We start from the raw sequence: 19,178 nt of genomic DNA on the forward strand, positions 1-19,178 counted from the left end.
TATTTCTTTGTACTGGAACTCAGCAAAATTTAAAAATTTAGTGCTAGCATGCAGCATTTGTCGCAGTAACACAGACATTAATTCTTATTCTTTGGGTTGTCACCATCCCGTCACATAGTGACGTTTTTTTGGGTGGTGTGATTGGCAGTGGCGTGGGGGAAGGGGTTATATTCAGTGCACATTTTTTTTTCTTTGGTGCTAGGAATATTAGATAAAAGTAGATAGGTTAAGAAATATGATAAAAAATGAGGTGATTTTATTTGTGAAGTGGGGGTCTTCAAAGGGTATCGTTGTTGGATGTTTGCCTTGAAGCCCTCCAGAGTGTCGTGTTTTGTATGTTTCCCACCACACCATCACACTGTATGTGATGGAGAGTGTGTGGGAAAAAAAGGAGTACTTAAATGTATCCTTTGTGGCGGCGTTTGTGTTTGTATGCATAGGGATGTGTGTGTCTAGTGCGGGTGTCTACAGGTGTTAGGTATTGTTCTGGGTTTGGATGGCACGAGATGGGTGTGTGATTTTATATAGGGAGGATGAGTCGTGATTGTAGACGGCGTGTTTTGTATGTTATTGAGTGTGTATTACATGTCTGAGGATGAAGAAGTGTTATGATACCTGTTTTGTACATATCTTGATGCTCGTGCATTGAGTTGTTTTCTAATTGTTGTATTTGGACAGTATGGTGTGGGTCCCACAGTACTCAAGTTTGGGTTAAAAACATATGCGGTTGTTTGTAATGTGTGGTGAATTGATTGTGAGGTTTCAATCTAGTGACTGTTTGCATTTGCGGTGATGTTTGTTTTATGTGTTTGTACCCAGTGGAAGGTTTTAGTTTTGGGCAGTGTGAGGCCTAAGTATTTAACTGTGTTTTGACGTGTTCTTAGTGAGGTGGTTATGGAGAGTTTAGTGTGTAGTGGATTTTGTTGCGTTTTGGTGGTAGTTGGAGATGACGTTGCACCTTGTCCGGGGTGAAATTGCAGTAGCGAGTAGTTGTTTGTTCCCATTGTCCTGACATTGTCAAGGTCGTGTTGTAGTTTCTGTGTGTCTTTTGATTTGTGTATAGGGTCTTTGTAAATGATACTATGCAAAAAGTCTAAGGGTGCTGTTTTTTCATGTATTCTTGTAGGGTCGTTGGATATATATTAAGAAACGTATGGGGCCCTTCATACACAAACGACCTGATCCTTTGCTATTAATAAGTTTTATATATTGTATGTTTATCTGCTGTGTTTTTATGACTTCACACAAGATGCAGTACGTACTGGGATTTCTTGCATATTACCTGCACTGTAGTTATAGCCTGTGGTAAGCCAAAAGTACAATGGTAGGCATTTTCTATTATATACTGTAAAATAAATTGATTATTCCAGATAATCTGCACTGCCTAGACTGTCCTGCAGGGTTATACATCAAATAAAATTTTGAAAGTAAATTTGAAAATGTACATTTAATGCACTAATATGCACTAATAGGTACATTAAATAACATGTGGGTCTATGTATGATTATAGTGATTTCATTTGGAAAAGAGTCAAAGGTTTATTCAAAAGACATGTAAATTTAATAGGACTGTCAGTATTCAACGTAGTACCAAATTTTTATCCCTGGGATAACTTGAATTTTAGTACCCGATCTTGTACCGGCTACCCGGGGTACTTGTGTTGAGGCAAAATTCAGTTGTTTCATAACATAAATGAGAAAGAAGAATTCTTTTAGTATTATAAACAAAATTGTTGGGTCCATTCCATTTTTAAGCATTGGTCGGTAATCAGTAATTGTAACTAACACTTGACAATCGTATAAAATGACGTAGTAATATATAATTCTCTTATTCTGAAAGTTCTGGGTTAGTAGATTTAGAATGGACCAAATAAAGCTTACATTTGTTATGATACAAGCATGAAGTTTATAATTATCTGCATTATATAGTATCATATTAAATTTATTATATTAACAACATGTCACCCTAATTAGCTAGATCATCTAAGATGGCAGGGATCTAACCTGCCACCCAAATTGTTTTCAGACCTTTTCAACTTGACTGGTGATTTTAAAACAAGGCGTTAAGTTTGATTTTGAATTGATCCAAAGTGTGATAAACATCAACACAATTTAGGTGAATGTATAATTGAATAACTCAAGCATCGCAAATTATATTTATTTATTATATGCACATGGTGGCATCACACTTTTGAAACTTGAATAACATACATGTAAGTCAGATTGAAGTCAAGTGTCATCAATGTCCTGACAGCTTGCAGTTGAACTGCTAAACCTTCAAAATTGCAAATAGCTAATTAATTAAATTATGAAATCAATTGCCACAACCTATAAGTGACATAAATTGGCATTCACACTAAGAGGAAACTACACAACAATGTTACATACGACTTGCCAGCGAGAAATATGATGTGAAAATATTACACACATTCATTGTCTGAAAGTAATCTTGCACAGATAATTCTAAGCCGTGTTCAAGTCAGTAATTAGATAATGATTACATTTATTTTCATAGCCAAAAAAAATCCACTATCAATTGGTATTAACACCTGACTTGATTTTTGATATGATTGAAATTTCCGATTGCATTTGAAATCCCATCCAAACATTTAAAAAAATAAAACATATACAAATCACGGAAAAAATATTTACATGATTAATTCTTAATTAATAAATATAATCAAGAAATATAAAGGATCCTCAACATCCAAGAAGTGTTCTTTTTCCTTTATTTTGGTCAGGATATTGATGTGGCCGACATGTTGCCCCGACCGCTAGGCGGCCGTCATCAGGACGACTTTTACAAATTTTATCTACCCTGAAGTACACATTTGCGGTTCAATTGGTTACAGTTGTTAAATAATGACTGTGGAGAACTATGTCGTTCCCATAGATTGTAAAACGTCCCTATACATTTATTTTCTTAGTCACTATTGTAATGGAAAATTCCCAATTTTAACCATTTGTGCAGTTTTAGAGATTGAAAGAAGTTTAACTTCAGGACAGAAAATTATCTTAAAGACCAGTTCGTGATATCACATACCGTGTATAACGTAGACGTCTTTACCAATTTCAAGATAGCATTATATGTGTTCAAAAATAAGATCTCACCATGCTTGTATCTTAATGACTGCCAAAAAAACACGCACCCCACTACCCCCCCCTAAGCAGGCAGTGGCCTATAGTAATATCCTTAAGCTGCACATGGAACTCTTACCATAACCGTTCACTTGTCCAAATGTTGAGTTTGTTATAGAGCAAATCGTTTTTTTGGGATAATCAATGACCTGTTTCTAACAGTCATGCAATCGTGTATTCATATAGAAAATACTCAGTAAGTAGTTAACAGGAAGACTAAGATCACTCTCCAAGCATTTTTTGGGACCACATCTTCTTCAAGGTTGCGTATAAGGCTATAATATTGCCTTTGTTCAGTAGTGAGTCGCTATTCGTGTTAATGATCTTCCGCAATAGTGCACTTACATTGTTCAATTCCCGTCTTTCGGCTTGCTTGGTTTTAGAATCCTCGGATTCACTTCGATGATACACCAAAGAGTGAACCTAAATAATTGCATGTCAGACTTACTTTAAAGGTTATCTTCAAATCTGCCTTCTATATGTCCAGTCCACCCATGCAGTTAGACAGTTGTTGTCGATGAACTTCTTGTTTCTGAATCAGATGTCTAAGCAAGCCATGCAACCTGACGAACAGTTTAGTTAATAAATTTCTTCCCCATGTTTCTCGAGTATCCGTGCGGTTCTGTAGTTTCAAGTAGACTTCCTACAAAATATTAGTTCATTGTAAATAATGGTCATATATATGGCCGGTCTGGGGGCTGAGTGATTCCTTTTCTGCACAAACTCGCATGAGGAATTAAGATATAAAGAAAAGAAACCCAACGCTCATCTTGTTTAATTATATAATATTAAATTCTTTTCTTTGAACTTTCCCTTTCCCAAACTAATGGTGGATTTTAAGTTTTTGATAGAAGTTTTGCATAAGGACAGAAAATTGCCTTCCATACCAACTCATGATATTTGCATAAATTTTATAAGTTTTTGTTATTTACTTTTCAAAATAGCATTATTTTTGTTCATCGTTAACATTCAATTTCAAAATATTATGCTCTAAAATAATACCATGGGATTTGATAACTAATGCAGGCAGTGCCTATAGATATCCTTTCCTGCACAGTGAACCTTTTGACACCTTTTCTTCTTCATATCTTTTAGAATATTATAGTGAAAATCAATTTTGTGGAAAGACTTTGACCTGGTACTGACAGTCTGTTATTATTAATTCATTCCATTTCTCAGTAAGATGTCAACAGGAGACTTATTCACTCTCAAAGAAGTTGTTTACAAATCTCTTTACACATAAAGACTGTATATTGCCTTTTGCAATGTTGTCCTACTTTATATTTTTCCAATTAGTACACTTACTTAAATCAATACACATCTTGGAGCTTCCTGTAGAATCCTCTAGATAGATGTAGGTAGAAATGAAACTATGGCATGTCAGATTCCTTTAAAAGTGTCTCCTAAATCCTTAATGTTGAGTCCACCATATATCTAGACAGTAATTGCATGCTTTCTTGGTTCAAGTGTTTAGCAGCCAGCAACCTTTGAACACAATTTCAAAGATTTTTCAAAAGAACAAAAACAAAAGATATTTAGATGATATTGTGTAAAAAAAAAAAATGTAGGCTGGCAAAATTACAAGTTGGACAAATCTATTGCCAACCAAACCCTATTTCAGTTTTTGTCATTAGAAGCAGATTATGCTATTCATGAACATTTTTTTATGAACGGTAAACCATTTAAAAAGAAATAAATATCAGGCAACTGTAAGGTTTATGAATATAATATAAGATAATTTATTGAGATTTATTCAGTCTGTCACATGTGCTACTGTATGGAAAAATTTCTTTAATCTGTGATTCAGCTGGTTTTATTGAGTATGCTGAGCTAACGGGGAGGAGGGCAGCTATCAAAAAGTTTACTTTTCAACAAACATTTCTTTTTTAAAGGGTGTTAATTGGAACACGTAATATATTATTTTTTTGGCATAAATTGCAGGTTGTGCCCAGGGAATCGCTCTAATATCAAAGATTGATTATTTGTCCTCTAACATCGATCAATAATAGATATATACCGATTATGGATGAAAATGTGTGCTTAATATTTGTTGTAAAAGTTTTTAAAGCAATTGGCAGAGTCCACATTGAAATTGTCTTCCAACGCAAATTAAGGAACAATGCAGTGCTATTTTGATTAAAAACACAATAAGTTGAATGAAAGGAGGACGTTTTGGATTAATTAAGGTAACCAACTGATAAATATTCTTTTCTGATCTCATGCAGTAGACAATGACAATAATGGTATCCAAATAAATCAACTTGTGTATCTTGAGTTATAATTAACTGATATTTATAATGCTAAAGAAATAAAGTGATCTCCTAAACCGTGGAGTCAGATTGAGTTGTTACTGTTTAATTTATTAAAATGCACTCGCTGAAAAGTGAAAACAACAGTGTTTCTGTTGAATCTATTCTGTTTTTTCATATTACAGACTTATCAGTCCATGCGGGTAGGTATTGATTGTGATGTCATGTGTTTGCGAGAGTATAACGTTACATTTTTTGGAGAAAACGACGTGAATTGCGCTCACAAAATAATGACGTAACAACCGATACCTACCCGCAAGGGAGCTTATGCATTTGTCATAGCATGTGTGTGTATACGTGTTAAGCAAGTACAGTCAACCTCTCTGTGATATTAGCCAGTACCGGTACATGTATATATGTTCATTTTCGATAAGGATTATTATGTTGAATTGGGATGATAGAAATAATGTAAAATTAAAGTGTATTATATTTACACCTGTATGATACAATATTGAATAAAAATAAAATGGTGATGAATTCTGCTTCGTAGGAAATTGACCTATTTAATCTTAGTCAAAATGAGCAAAGGATTATGTAATTTTAGTCTAATTACCAATTAATAGTTAAAAATTGATTGGTTGACAAAAATCGATTATAGCTGCATGAACATCAATGATGAATTCTCACTAATGCCGACTGATTTGAAGAATTTTTATTATCTACAGGTGCCAGTGTCACCAGCTATGTCAAGAAAGTTGAAGATCTCAAGAAGAGTAAGTACAAATTGTGGTTGAAATATTTCTTTAGAATAATTGATTGTGGGGGAATTTTGTTTTCAATCGTTTGTTGCATATTTGCGTGATTGTGATAAAAAAAATGTGCGTCTATAAGTATAAAACACTCACATTTTCCATCATACCATAGGTACTTCACCTATATACCACATATAGCCAACAACTGGAGGTGCTGTACGCCTCACATTATTTATTCTTTCCATTAATTTACTTAATCTACATCATGATTCAGTTATCAATTGGATACTTATATTATGGCATTGATCTAAGAACACACACCTTTACTGTTTATATTGCAAATATGGCTGTTATAATTACAGTCTTAATCAAAAGTTGATTAATTTTGGGATGCAATGTTGTAATTCACCTTCCAGAATAATAAGATTAGATCTTTTTCACCTGTCAATCAGCAAACAGATATTTATAAAGATAAGATATCATTATATACTGTATTCGCCATTGATTAGTGCCCCCTCCCCCTATAAGCGCCACTCTCATTTTCTGTAGAAGGAGTTGAAGTTGTATAAAGCCCATCCCATGGATTTAACAATGTTTTATAACATATGATGCCTCTGACATCAGCATTGTATCCTATATTACATGAACTTCCGAGTATTTTACATGTGAATCATGACATAATAGTGTGTCTCAAAGGTAAAAAGGCATATTTAATAACAGATAGTGTATCATGAGTACAGAAAGAGTTAAAATAGGACTGATATTTTTGTCCACAACTTACATTTTAGTTCACTTATAAGTGCCCCAAACCCCTTTGTTTCCATTTTTAAGCGCCATGGGTGCAAATAATAGCAAATACAGTAAGATGATTCAATGGAATAGTCCTCTTAATGGACTTAAAATTGTCTTACTTTTTCATGTAGTTTCATCTCAAAATTTTTTTTCCATGTGATCATGAGTATCTATCATAATATTGTCTATAAGTCCAAATTGCCATGAAAATCCATGTTCAGTATCACAAAAGCTCTATAAAATAGGGGGAAAAGGACATTCTATCAACAATCCTTAGTAATTCCATGAAAACAAATTTATTTTTCAGCTGTAAATCTAAGAGACAGGTGATGCATTATATTAGACTCTGTGGTACATTTGTTACAACTTTAAGTTTTGATTTTGGTAGAGAAGAAAATTAAAATTAAACCTAGATAAAATATCATAATGTGAGAGGGGAAGTAACTCTCATATCCCTTGACTTTATTGCACTATAAATTCACTGCACATCAACTCTGTCATTGCTAATTAAAGTCACTTTGACTAATTTAGACCACTCTGTCAGATGGTGGGCTATTCAAATTCCGTCCATTAACAATTAGGACCCTAGTTGGATTTTGTGCATAGTTAGTTATTTCTCAGAAAGGACTGAGGATGTTTTCAACAAGTTGCCGACCATAGTTCGTGAAGCCAAAGTCATACTGATCTTTTCTCAAATTTCATATGTAGGTTCCCCTAGGGACCCTAGTTAGTGCATATTGCATTTTGGGATCTGATCAGGTGAAAAAGATGGCCGACAGGTAGCCATCTTGGATTTTGATAGTTAAAGTTTGTTACCGCTATTTCTCAGAAAGCACTGAAGGGATCTTTCAAAAAGTTAAAACCAAATCATAATATTTACCTACAGTGTTAGCAAACAATTTTACCTTAAAAAAAAACAAAAAAAAAACAATTTTATATTATTAACTGTAAGTGCTGGTTCATGCTTTAAGGCAGTTTACGATATGTTCATGTCAGTTTAGAATTATAATTTCGGTGCTTAGATTGTGATGGTTCTACTGTACCTATACTTGTAGCTATTGATTTTCATGGATTCTATAATCAACTGCCTAAGATATGAATGAAATATTACTCACACATGAAAATTAGTTGGTTTGCATTTATTGCGATTTGAGTATATTCAAAATTAACTTTTAAATGGAAAATATCTTTAGAAGCAGAGAAAATTTGTTTTACCAGTAAGTGTTATACCTTCAGCTTTTCCTTTTTGTATAGACTTACATTTAATAGGAGACATTTTTGACTTCTTACTTGAAGTTTTACTTGCTAATAAGAATGAATTAAAGGGATAATTCAATGAGACTAATTTTGTTACATAACCAAGAAGCAAAATACAATTGTATGACATTAATGTGTTGTTCGTTATTCCTTATGAAACATATAACAAGAAATATTCACAATATTGTTATGTATTTGGATTGATACCATTGAAATTCCAAATCATTGATCAACATGATTAAGCAGGTACAGCATGTATGCTGTACCCATACCTGAGCCAAAGTCACGCATGTTAAACAAATGCAATACAAAACCACTGAGGAGTTGATGAAATTATTTTTAGACATGAACATCTACATCTAATAAGGTAAACACACAACTGTCATAGGAATTTGAGTAGTTCAAGACTAAAAATTCTTTATACATTGGCAAGGGCCAGGGTTCGGCATACAAGACATCCGACCACTATGGTTAACAGCGGACAGCTAAGCAAGTTTGAACAAATCACATACAGTTACTACAGTTGGCTTTTTTGGCATACCTCAATAAAACTAACTAATCTAATTTCTATAAGAACTGGTGCGTTTCCGATATATGTGCAACCTTTAATGCACTGAACTGTCCCTTTAAGATTTCAACAGTATTTATCATAATTTGTTTTAACAAATTTGTGAAATTCATGATTTAGCCATACATATGTTGAAGCTTTTTTAATCACAATATAATAGCTATGATGTAAAAATCCTTGTTCTGACTATTACTGTTTTTCCTTTTGATTTGTTTATTAGCTATGTGACAGTTACAAAATGTTAACAGTTAATGTATATTCTTAAATTATGCATGAGTCAAATTTTCAGGATTTCGCCAGGTATTTATAACAGATTACTTTATTAGGGTTGGGAATATTTAGACAATTAAAAGCAGTTACAAGGGTCTGCTACCAGCTAATGATGTAACTTGTTGATTAATATCAGGTATTATGTAAACTTAAGTTGGTATACTATATGTGTCATAGAAACTTAGAGTTAACTTGACAACTTAAGTCAGTTAAACACTGACTTATCTTTTCTTAAAATGGATTAAGTACATTGTTCTTTGGCTAGAACTCTCGGTACAATAAATCCCAAGATTATCGCCGTGATTTAATTCTCATATTGATATTCTCGCGCCAGATTGCCAACATGTATAAATTCATTATTATGATTAGTCAATTTGTGAAAAATTGTTCATTTTGAAACAGATTTTCGTTATAATTGAAATAGTAGGGACAAATCTAATAATCTACACAGTATTGAATCCAAATTTCTCCTCCTATAAAATATTGAAATGAGTCTAACCCATAGAATTTCTTGAAATAGTTGACTTTACATTGAACCCATAGTGTTTTACAATACAAAGAAAAGGACTCAAAAAAGAATCATTGAAAATTGAGCAACAAATACACATCTTTCAATGTTTTATAGATTTTACAATTGATTCCAGTTGTCACTGTATACACATTGGTATGAACAAACATAACATTGTGTACTGGGTTTATATTCATGTATTTCATTTAATGATGATTAATAATGTTGATTAGAACATCAATTAAAGGAGCCAAATGCTGAATATTGAGAATTTCAAGAGGCTCAATGGGCCGAAATAACCAGGTTTTGGTGCAAGTGTTGTAATACAGTGGAACTTGGTTGATACGAACTCGGATAATTCGACAACCCGGCTTAATACGAAGAACTTTGCCGGTCCCGGCCGAATTCCCTCTTTATCTTTGTTTGAAGAACTCGGATAATTCGAATTCGGAAAACTCGAAGAACTCGGATAATACGAAATAAATTTGGGTCCGAATGACAAAAATCATACATAAAATGTTCTTATAACTCGAAATGAGATTTTTTGGACAACGTGTTCGCCGAAAATGCCGATTTTTTTTTCTCCAGCATTTCAAAATATATATCTCGTTTTATTGTTATAATTTTGCAACTACAATCGGCGATTTTGACATCTCTCTTGTTCACATTATATACTAAGTAAAGAGATCGTCAGTAGACATGATAACTCGCTTAATTCGAACACTCGGATAACTCGAAGTTTTATCTCGGTCCCTTCGAGTTCGTATTAACCGAGTTCCACTGTACTGTTATCTGTCACAACTGACAATGATTTCTACAATGATCATGAATTATAGTAGTTGCTATGGGTGTGGACAATCATTTAATGAGAATTTCAAGAGGCTCAAAGGGCTGAAAAGTTAAGATATGAAATGACTTTGCTATATTTTATAATACTGGTATCGTACATTACAAGGAATCTGAATTAAATCAACAAAATTCCAGAGGCGAGCTTTGCTGTTCTCAAACAGCTCTTGCTGCTATTTAAAATCATCCTTAAAATCAAAACTTCAATAATCCGAATACGTTTTCGAAATTCTGCTGCAAAAAATGAAGTTTATGTAGAGACTGCCATTTTGTATGATGTACTTGAATCCTGACGTCACATATGATATATAGCATGATGTTTACTCAGTCATCAAATCATAATTTTCTGTCAGGCACAGCCAAAGAAATCCAGATCATATAACACTATTGACATATGCAGAAAGTATTTCATGGGCTAAGTAGTCACTAAATATCAGGCAGATTATGGGATAGAAATCACTCTTGTATGTTATGATAACTTACTCGGTGCTTGGTGATAGCTCAGGACATAATAAAGTCGAAATTTCATCGCTCGTAATACCGTATTTGACCCAATAAGCCCCCAGGGAGTTTAAAAGAAAAAATATATGAAAAAGGTGCTTAATAAGACACAATTATTTTAAACCTATACATTTTTGGACTGTGCAATTGAAATTTAGGCCTCAAAATGGGGAAGGGTGCTTATAGGGACATGGGCGCTTAGTGTGTTGGATATGGTACGTACCAATTAAATGTATTACAAGTATTAAATTGTTTTCTGATCCTAACAACCATACTACCAAACACTGAACAATGAACACTTCCTTCCAAACTTTTCTTTATTGGTATAATTTATCACAATAAATTTCGATAAAAGACTTTCAGAGGGCAGCTCCCTGCAAGACTTCTGACCATATATATTGTGTACAAGTGTTATTGAATAGAAGCTAATGGCAAGTTGGGTCATATTGATATTCTTATTGTAGAAAACGTTCACTTAAAATTTCCAACACTTTGATGTATATACAATATTATACATTGACACATTTAGCTTTTGAAGGCTGTGTATTTCTCAAACGTAATCTGAAAGATTAAGGTTCAATAGTAGAATTAGTGTTTGCGCTGCTACATAAATAGTGAATTACATTTCTACATCCCTCTGGAGTCTATTTCTATTAATGAATATTTTTATGGTTTAACTATAGAATGAGCTTAAGGGATAATCCATCATATTCTGTTTGCTATATACACTGTATTCAGAGAGATTTATGCTAGGTATATTTATAAGTGGACCCCGTCGATAAACCAGGACAAAACCTTTATCTTCTTTTTGCACCATTTAATACTTTGAAACATTTTAAAAGCCATATCGCATATTTAAATTAGATATAAAAAGCCAGCAGGCCTTTAGCTCATTACTTTCAATTGATATGGCTACATTGTACATTGCAGTAGATTAGACTTACCTTGGTGTGTATATTGACACAGGTAATATCCTGGTGCTCGCCTTGTTTATCAGACCCGGTCTAGCTCTCAAATCTTTTAAATGGTTCACCATCTTTCTTAAATCTACATTCTCAAACAAACATTCTCACTTTCATGATATTTTCCATAAGCGGATTTAAAAAATGTGACTTTGAATTGTTGCCGTCAGATTTGTTGTTTTGTGTGTGGAGTTCCCATACAGTGAATTTGCTCTCTCTGTAAGCAGTTGAAAAGTATTGGATCCCCTAAAGTGGTTATAGGGTGGCTGTAGACTGCTTGGATACAGACAGAACCACAAGGAAATTCTCTCTCCGGATTGGTATGGAGGATATATGTGTGTCGGATACTGGAAAGTATTGTGCTATTTTCATCTCCTGATTCCTTAAAATCACTTTGGATAAAAACTAGTGGTCATTAAAATAACAAAATGCCTAAGAAAGGCAATCCATCATTTTACAACTCCAGTTATATGACTCCCAGGAAAGCACCACCTCGACCAAAACTTTTCAAAGAGGATCGGTACAAACTTTCAGAAATACTGAGACAGGCTGGAAAAGGTTGGTATGTTAGAATGGACTCGGAATACTGAATGTGAACTCAGAATACTGAAAGTACATGGGGTATAATGTGTAGGCTCGCTGAAACATTTCATTGATTATACCGGTGGGTTTCATGGTTGCCTTGTCAATTGATCATAGATTGTTTTGTAATGTGTGGAATATGGTATACGGTTCATTTACCATATTACTTACAATAAGATGTTAACGGTTTCAATTTTTGGTCATTCAATAGTTTGTTCATTAACTCATGAATTTACTGGCAGATGATGAGTTTATCAATGATTTAATCATATAAATTTGTTACATGGTAAATTTACATAAACAATTACCTTTTTTTTGTATGGTAACATAATTTGATATATTGATGTCTTATATTCTTGATGCCAAATCAACACTATATTCTCACATATTATTATAAAGCCTTTTCTATGTCCTTTGGAGAGTCTTCCTATATAAACAGGTTTGACTTTATTTCAGTTTGTTAGGACAGATATTATTAATAAAAACAAATGATTTAAACACCAATTTTCCACTGTCCCTTTGATGGTCTTATTGACAAGTTTGTTAGGCCAAATATAAACCCATATTAATGTATATATTTGTGAATTAGACAGTCATTAGCTACAGTAGATATATGTCCTTTTACATGTTTGTATCAGTTAGGTGTTGGTGACGGATTGATGGACTTGTTTAACTCGGGATTGTAATCAATATCTCTCCAGTAAAACAGGGTATGGATCTCCCCACGGATGTGTAAATAATTGATTTTAAATTCATACACAGCTCACTTCAGTGACAATAGTTCCTGTTTCATTGGAAGATGCTAATTAATCTCATTGCCTACTAATTCCATTCAATTTCCTGGAAAGGGAATTGTTCTGTCAATCATTTAACACTTGTGATTGATTTTGTTTATTCAATTTTTTTTATATATATCCAATCTAAAGATATTTTTGTCCAGACTTAAGTGCCTGTAAAGGTATGTCAATTTTCATTAGAAAGTTTTTTTCATGAGCACGACTCACTAATTGCGACTGCAAAAAGTTCTTTTTGAAAGGCTTACTTGTTGCATTTTTGGTTTGAACTTACGTTATTTCCAACGTTCTGTTTTGTAGAATGGAGTTGATGGCAGTAGTGGGTATACTATTTTTGATTGGTAACTGGTCAAGGCTTATAATACTAATACTTAGTACACAGTTAATGCAAACTATTTTTGGCCGCTCTTGGACAGTTAAAAAATTCTTAGAACATGAAGTATGATACCTGGAGCCTCGCTAAGGTTTAGTGTTCTAATTGAAATTAGAAATGTCGATCTTTCCATCTCTCTATCACTCTGAATCTTTCTCTCTATATATTTGGACTTATAACTTGAAGGGTCTTTTTTGGTGGATGGGGGTGGGAATCAAGTTGGGACTCATCAACTAGGTACAACCAGCACTATCCTGGATGTCATTTTGATTAATGGACCTAAAGTGTAATAAGACGGACACAGTCTAAATTCTATTTAAAGAACATGCACATCACTCCACTTCCTTCTGTCCTTGCCTTACAAGTTAGCTAGGTATTGAGTGTAACATCATGTTTTTTCGGAGAAAGCAAATTAATTTGTCCTCAAAAAGTAATGATATCACAATATCTGCTTACAAGGGAGATAACTACATAATATGCAAAAATGGAAATTATGATATTAAAACACAATTAAGATATTTGAAAGTAAAAAAATAAATGAAATATTAGAGGCATACAAATTATGTTTTGATCAAACAAATTAAAATCATTATTGATAATATTTTCCAAATATTTATTAATATAATGCAAATAATTAAAGAAAAACTTAACTGATGAAGCTGTAACCTTTGAACTTTCCATAACTCCTATATGACACAAAGCATAGAACTTATACTGACCCTACAGTCTGGTTTCTATCCAAATAAAACTGAACAATGATCACATTATATTTGACATTTGAATACACAATTACTGAAATTGGTTAAGTTTCTATTGTAAACAAATTGGATTGCGAGTTACGATAATTTACCCGCTGAGCGAGAGTTCCATGTTGGGTCAACATTGATTTTACAATGCTAAACTCCAGACATTAGTATATGTCAAGACTGTGTTGTAATGTTGTTAACACAAAGTTTAAATTTGGTTAACTGTTTGACAATACCTCAGTCACAACATTTCAAAATTATTTCTTTAGGTAAACTCTGCAGTTTGAACCACCGATTCATTACAGTTTAATTTTTAAAAGCTTTTTGAATGGCGTCTGCTTTCAATTCTCTCCAATTATTCAAGGGTTACATGTTTTGTTTACCTCCATTCACTTGGTTCCGTACATAAATATTTGTTATCCACTAACCTCAAATAGAGATACTTCGTAAAAATTAGCCCAAAGAACAAGTTGAAGAAGAAATTTGTCAATCAAAACACGAGTTAGTTTAATACAGGTATTAAGGAGGGAGATTAAACTGTAATGTTATTTTTCGTGATTTTCCTACATGCAGAGATGATATGAGATTGTATGAGTTTTGCAACTGACAAGAAACCTTTCAATTTATACAAAATTGATAAATCTTTCTGATTAGAGATGCGATCTTCAACTGTTCAAAGAAGCAATTATAAATATATATATTTTTTTTTTTTCAAATTAAAGGTATTGAGACTCCAAATCAGTTTTCTATGAAGGTTTTAACTTTTTAACATAAATGTGAAAATTCTTTCTTTAATCCTTAAATTGTATCATATATCTTCATCTTCTGAAAGTTGATAGCATATATTTTGTGCTAACTTAAAGACTCACACTTAACTGAGCGCAACATATGTTTAATAAACAACAGTCACTTAAATTGACTGTTGAGGAAATCTATATTCAAAACATGTTCCAAATCAACGCAAGGCTTGGTCTTGGTCTTTGAGTAATATGTTAAACTTGAAAGTTACAAAGGTTTGTACATATGTAATACTCAGTGTGCACAGGTCTTTAGAACTACTGGCAACTTCTTTATTTTGGGCATGTGGCATGTATGAGTTTAAAGGCTAGCATAATTTAGAACAGCATAAGTTTGTACTATGCTTACTCGATCCACTCAATGAATTCAATAAATAATGGTGGGAATATACGTGTCCATAAGTTTTCATAGTTGTATGAGAGTCTTAATTGATGCTGTTAGAGAGACTAGTATCTACCACTGAGGTTAAAAATCTCAATTTTATTAATATGCCTTACTTTAATTCAAATACTGTTTTCGACAAGATAAGCACCCCCATTTCTATTTCTATAAGTGCCCCTCTCTCTTTTTTAAGCTTCAATTTCAATTACTTTGAATTAAATGCCAACTGAAAATGCGAAAACTTTGTTGGTTTTCTTACCGATTTCTTGTTAAAATTAAAATAATTTTACGAAAGGTTTGAAATTTGTTTCTATTAAGCGCCCCTGAGTTGCTTCAATTTTTTAAGTGCCCTGGGCACTTATTGGTTCAAATACGAGAATATTGTATGTTTTAATACTTCACAATCAGAATCTATAAAATATGTTAAAAAGAAATATTTTTTAATATTTCAAACTTTGGTGTCACTTGTTTTAAAATGTCATGACCATTTAGCTATGTTTGACAAACTTAAGTGTTGACTAGATCACCTGTGTTAATTGGTGCTATAATGGTCGTGTCAATGTTGAAAGTGAACCAGCTGTTAAAATGTATTGATTCGTGTTTGATTATTAAAAAAAACAGAACTGTAGCGAAGGGAGATTGATCTGTGTACCTTCTGGTACCTGTATATTGTGTACAGGTATATATTGATTCACATCTACCTTGTAAACAACGTTGACGGTCTCGTTAAAGGTAGAATCAAAATACCATTCACGCACCATACAATGCCATTGCTTCCTTTGCTCATAAATGAAGGAAGCTGCTTCTCAAAGCACAAATATAAGTGTTTCTGACCAAGCCTTTGACAGATACCCCAACATAAAAAAAGAAATCACACACTTTATTGAAATTTCCCCAACTTATTCATTAATTGTGTTATATGTACATGTACTTTAAAATTTATTGACTCAGTTGGTTGTAAGTTTTGCCTGAAGGACATTTCAAACCTCAGTGCTGTGGCACAAGCTTACATCAGACCTTGGTTTAATGACAAAAAGGTGATAAATTTTAATTATGATACTTAGTCTTTCGTGAGGAAATTAATTAGCAGCCAGTGCCTAGTACAGTTAACAAGAAGAAATTGCTATGGATACCTGCAGGTTTGATCCTATATGTCAGCGGTCCTTAGTCTATCTACACACTATCCAGAAGAAAGTTGATTCTCCGAAGTATAGGAGCTCTCTGGGTTGTGAGTTATTCATCTTTTAGTTGATCCTTTAGTAAATTATTTCTAATTGGAATAGTCCATATTTAGACAGAAGACATGTGTTTCAATTGACAGACAAGAAAAAATATTAACAAAAGATGTTGACAAATAAGTAACATTGCTAAGTTGAAATATGATTGAGTCACTATTTTGAGAAGGCCAAATCAAAATATTTATAACCTAGAATTTAGTATTACATGGTAGTGATATATGTAGGATATAACAAATTATAAAAAAAAATGATTTGTGATCACTAAAATGTTTGCATGTTGATGAGTACATTCTGATTTTCTTTTGTCAATTTGTCAATTTAGTTCATTCCATGTATAATCTGAACTTTTCTCAAGAAAATGCTCTAATAACTTTGGAGATCATCATTCAAATCTCAAATAACCTTCAACAAATTACACATGAATAAAAAAAACCTTCATTCATTGATGATTAATAACAGTGTTTTTTAAAAATTGTCACATGTGTATCTCCAATTATAAGTCTAAATCAGTTTGAAAACCAAACAGTTTATTGAATTTTCTCCTCCTCCTGTTGTTTAAGTTTTGAGTGATCATGTGATGCTGAACAATTTATGTTCTTACCTTAAAGTTGTATTTCTGGTAATTTTCACTGTAACGATACATTGCTTAAACATTTGATATTTGAACATCCACATGTAACTTATTGATTAAGCTCCCCAAAAGAATATGTCGGCCTATAAGAGCGCCGAAATCTAGGGATCATATATTCCTGGTTTTGAATACAGCGCCTTCAATCACCGCCATGTTCAGTACCTTTGGCTTTTGTCAGCATTCCGAATCGTACCACGTGACTTATGTCTACACGTCCTGCACGTGGTGATCCAGGTACCTAGCGTAAGCGCACATGTGTTTGTTTACGTTTTCCTTCTGGCTAATATGAGCAAATCGTGCTGGTATATGTCCACAGAGCGAGTATTTGAAACATCTAATTCACACATTGCTGTAATTCAATATTGTGTGTATCAAATATTGTAATGTGCAAGCATTATTTTCTTTGTAGATCCAGTCTGCTGAGGTCGACCGCATGTTTTGTTTATGAAAAAAATTGTTGACATTTGGTTTAACAACTCTCTCGCAGTGTTACTTCGAGATTGTCGCGACGATGTTCGGAAGAGTTCGGAATGATTCGGCATCTTTCGAGTTTATTTTTGACGTGTACACGTTAAAAAGATTTTTTACTTCTATAATTAAAAATACTTCCAGTGCTGCAACTTTATAAAAAGTGGTAAAAGTAAGAAAGTTTAAACCTCGGACAGACGGGGGAAAATGTGTATAACACTTAAACAGTTTTCACTATGACAAAAAGAGCAAAAGTGATTGACCATACAACTTTAAATACCTCAACAAAGATGCATTATAAAAATTGATCCGTAAATTATGTATTTAGATATTTATATATCAGTTTTTATAATTTTCTATCATTCATCACATTAGGTTATAGAATTGGGTGGATAAGTGTTGTTAAGATAAAAAAAAAAAATGTACTATATATCTCATTCTCTGATGGTTCATGATATAAAGGCCTAGCAGTTATTCATGGGGAGTAATTGCCCTTTGCATGTGTGTTATTTTCATCCTGAAACTCTGTGTTTCCTTCTTCACAAAATCCTGCTATATCCTCAAATTACCAACTTAAGCTGTTCATAAGATGTACATTGATATAAAACATACCGGTAATCAAGCAATGACTATAGTCAGTCAGTTAAGTACAGTCAAGGATGAATAATAAATCAGATGGTTTTAACAGTCATTAATGTTACTGGTTGTTTTAAGCTTTCATTTTCAATAGTTATATGACTTTGTATTGTTTTGCTGACTATGTGTTTGAGGAACATTACTTTTGTTCCAGAAGTTAGTTATGGTACTGGATCAGTGGGTATATGTAATAGATGTCAACACTCAAATCAATATGGTAGTAATGTCACCATTTCTGTTGGTAATATATACTTGTACTGGGCAGATAATCATCAACATATTTACAAGACAAATGAATTGCTGTTCATTAGGAAACAAAGTTTGTCAGAGCTAAATCAGAGTCTTCATGGAGGATTAAAATAATGATCTTCACTTTTATTGGTAAATTTTCTAGTTTCTGGCAATAGAAATGTGTTTAAAATATGTTGGCAATTGATCTCTATTGAACTAATTATGAAATTGATTATTCAAAAATTTGTTGAAAACTTGTGTAAGGATCAACATTAAAATAAAAAAAGTAATCTGGGATCTCTTGTTTAAATTTTATTCATCATTCTTTCTAATTGAAGTCTCCTGATAAATCAAACTAATAGAAAATAATATGTACATTTAAATATCTGTGTAAAAATGAAGATTTAATTTTTACTTATCATTCCAGGCGCCCGGTAGATATAGGTTATTACTTTAAA

At 32.9% G+C, this 19,178-nt stretch overlaps 1 protein-coding gene across 2 annotated transcripts in view; it reads left to right on the top strand.

The window, feature by feature from the left end:
- LOC138335927 (centrosomal protein of 41 kDa-like) overlaps positions 1-19,178 on the top strand; it is a 28,327-nt gene that overhangs the window by 559 nt on the left and 8,590 nt on the right. Inside the window, exon 3 of one of the 2 annotated variants that reach the window (XM_069285119.1) lies at positions 6,112-6,159. In XM_069285119.1, coding sequence (XP_069141220.1) covers positions 6,112-6,159 — 48 coding nt within the window. Of the gene's footprint in view, positions 1-6,111; positions 6,160-11,915; positions 12,401-19,178 lie in introns of those variants that run through there. The other variant, XM_069285121.1, reaches the window with a different exon arrangement.

Source organism: Argopecten irradians, chromosome 12, assembly GCF_041381155.1.
Source record: "Argopecten irradians isolate NY chromosome 12, Ai_NY, whole genome shotgun sequence".
NCBI lineage: Eukaryota > Metazoa > Mollusca > Bivalvia > Pectinida > Pectinidae > Argopecten > Argopecten irradians.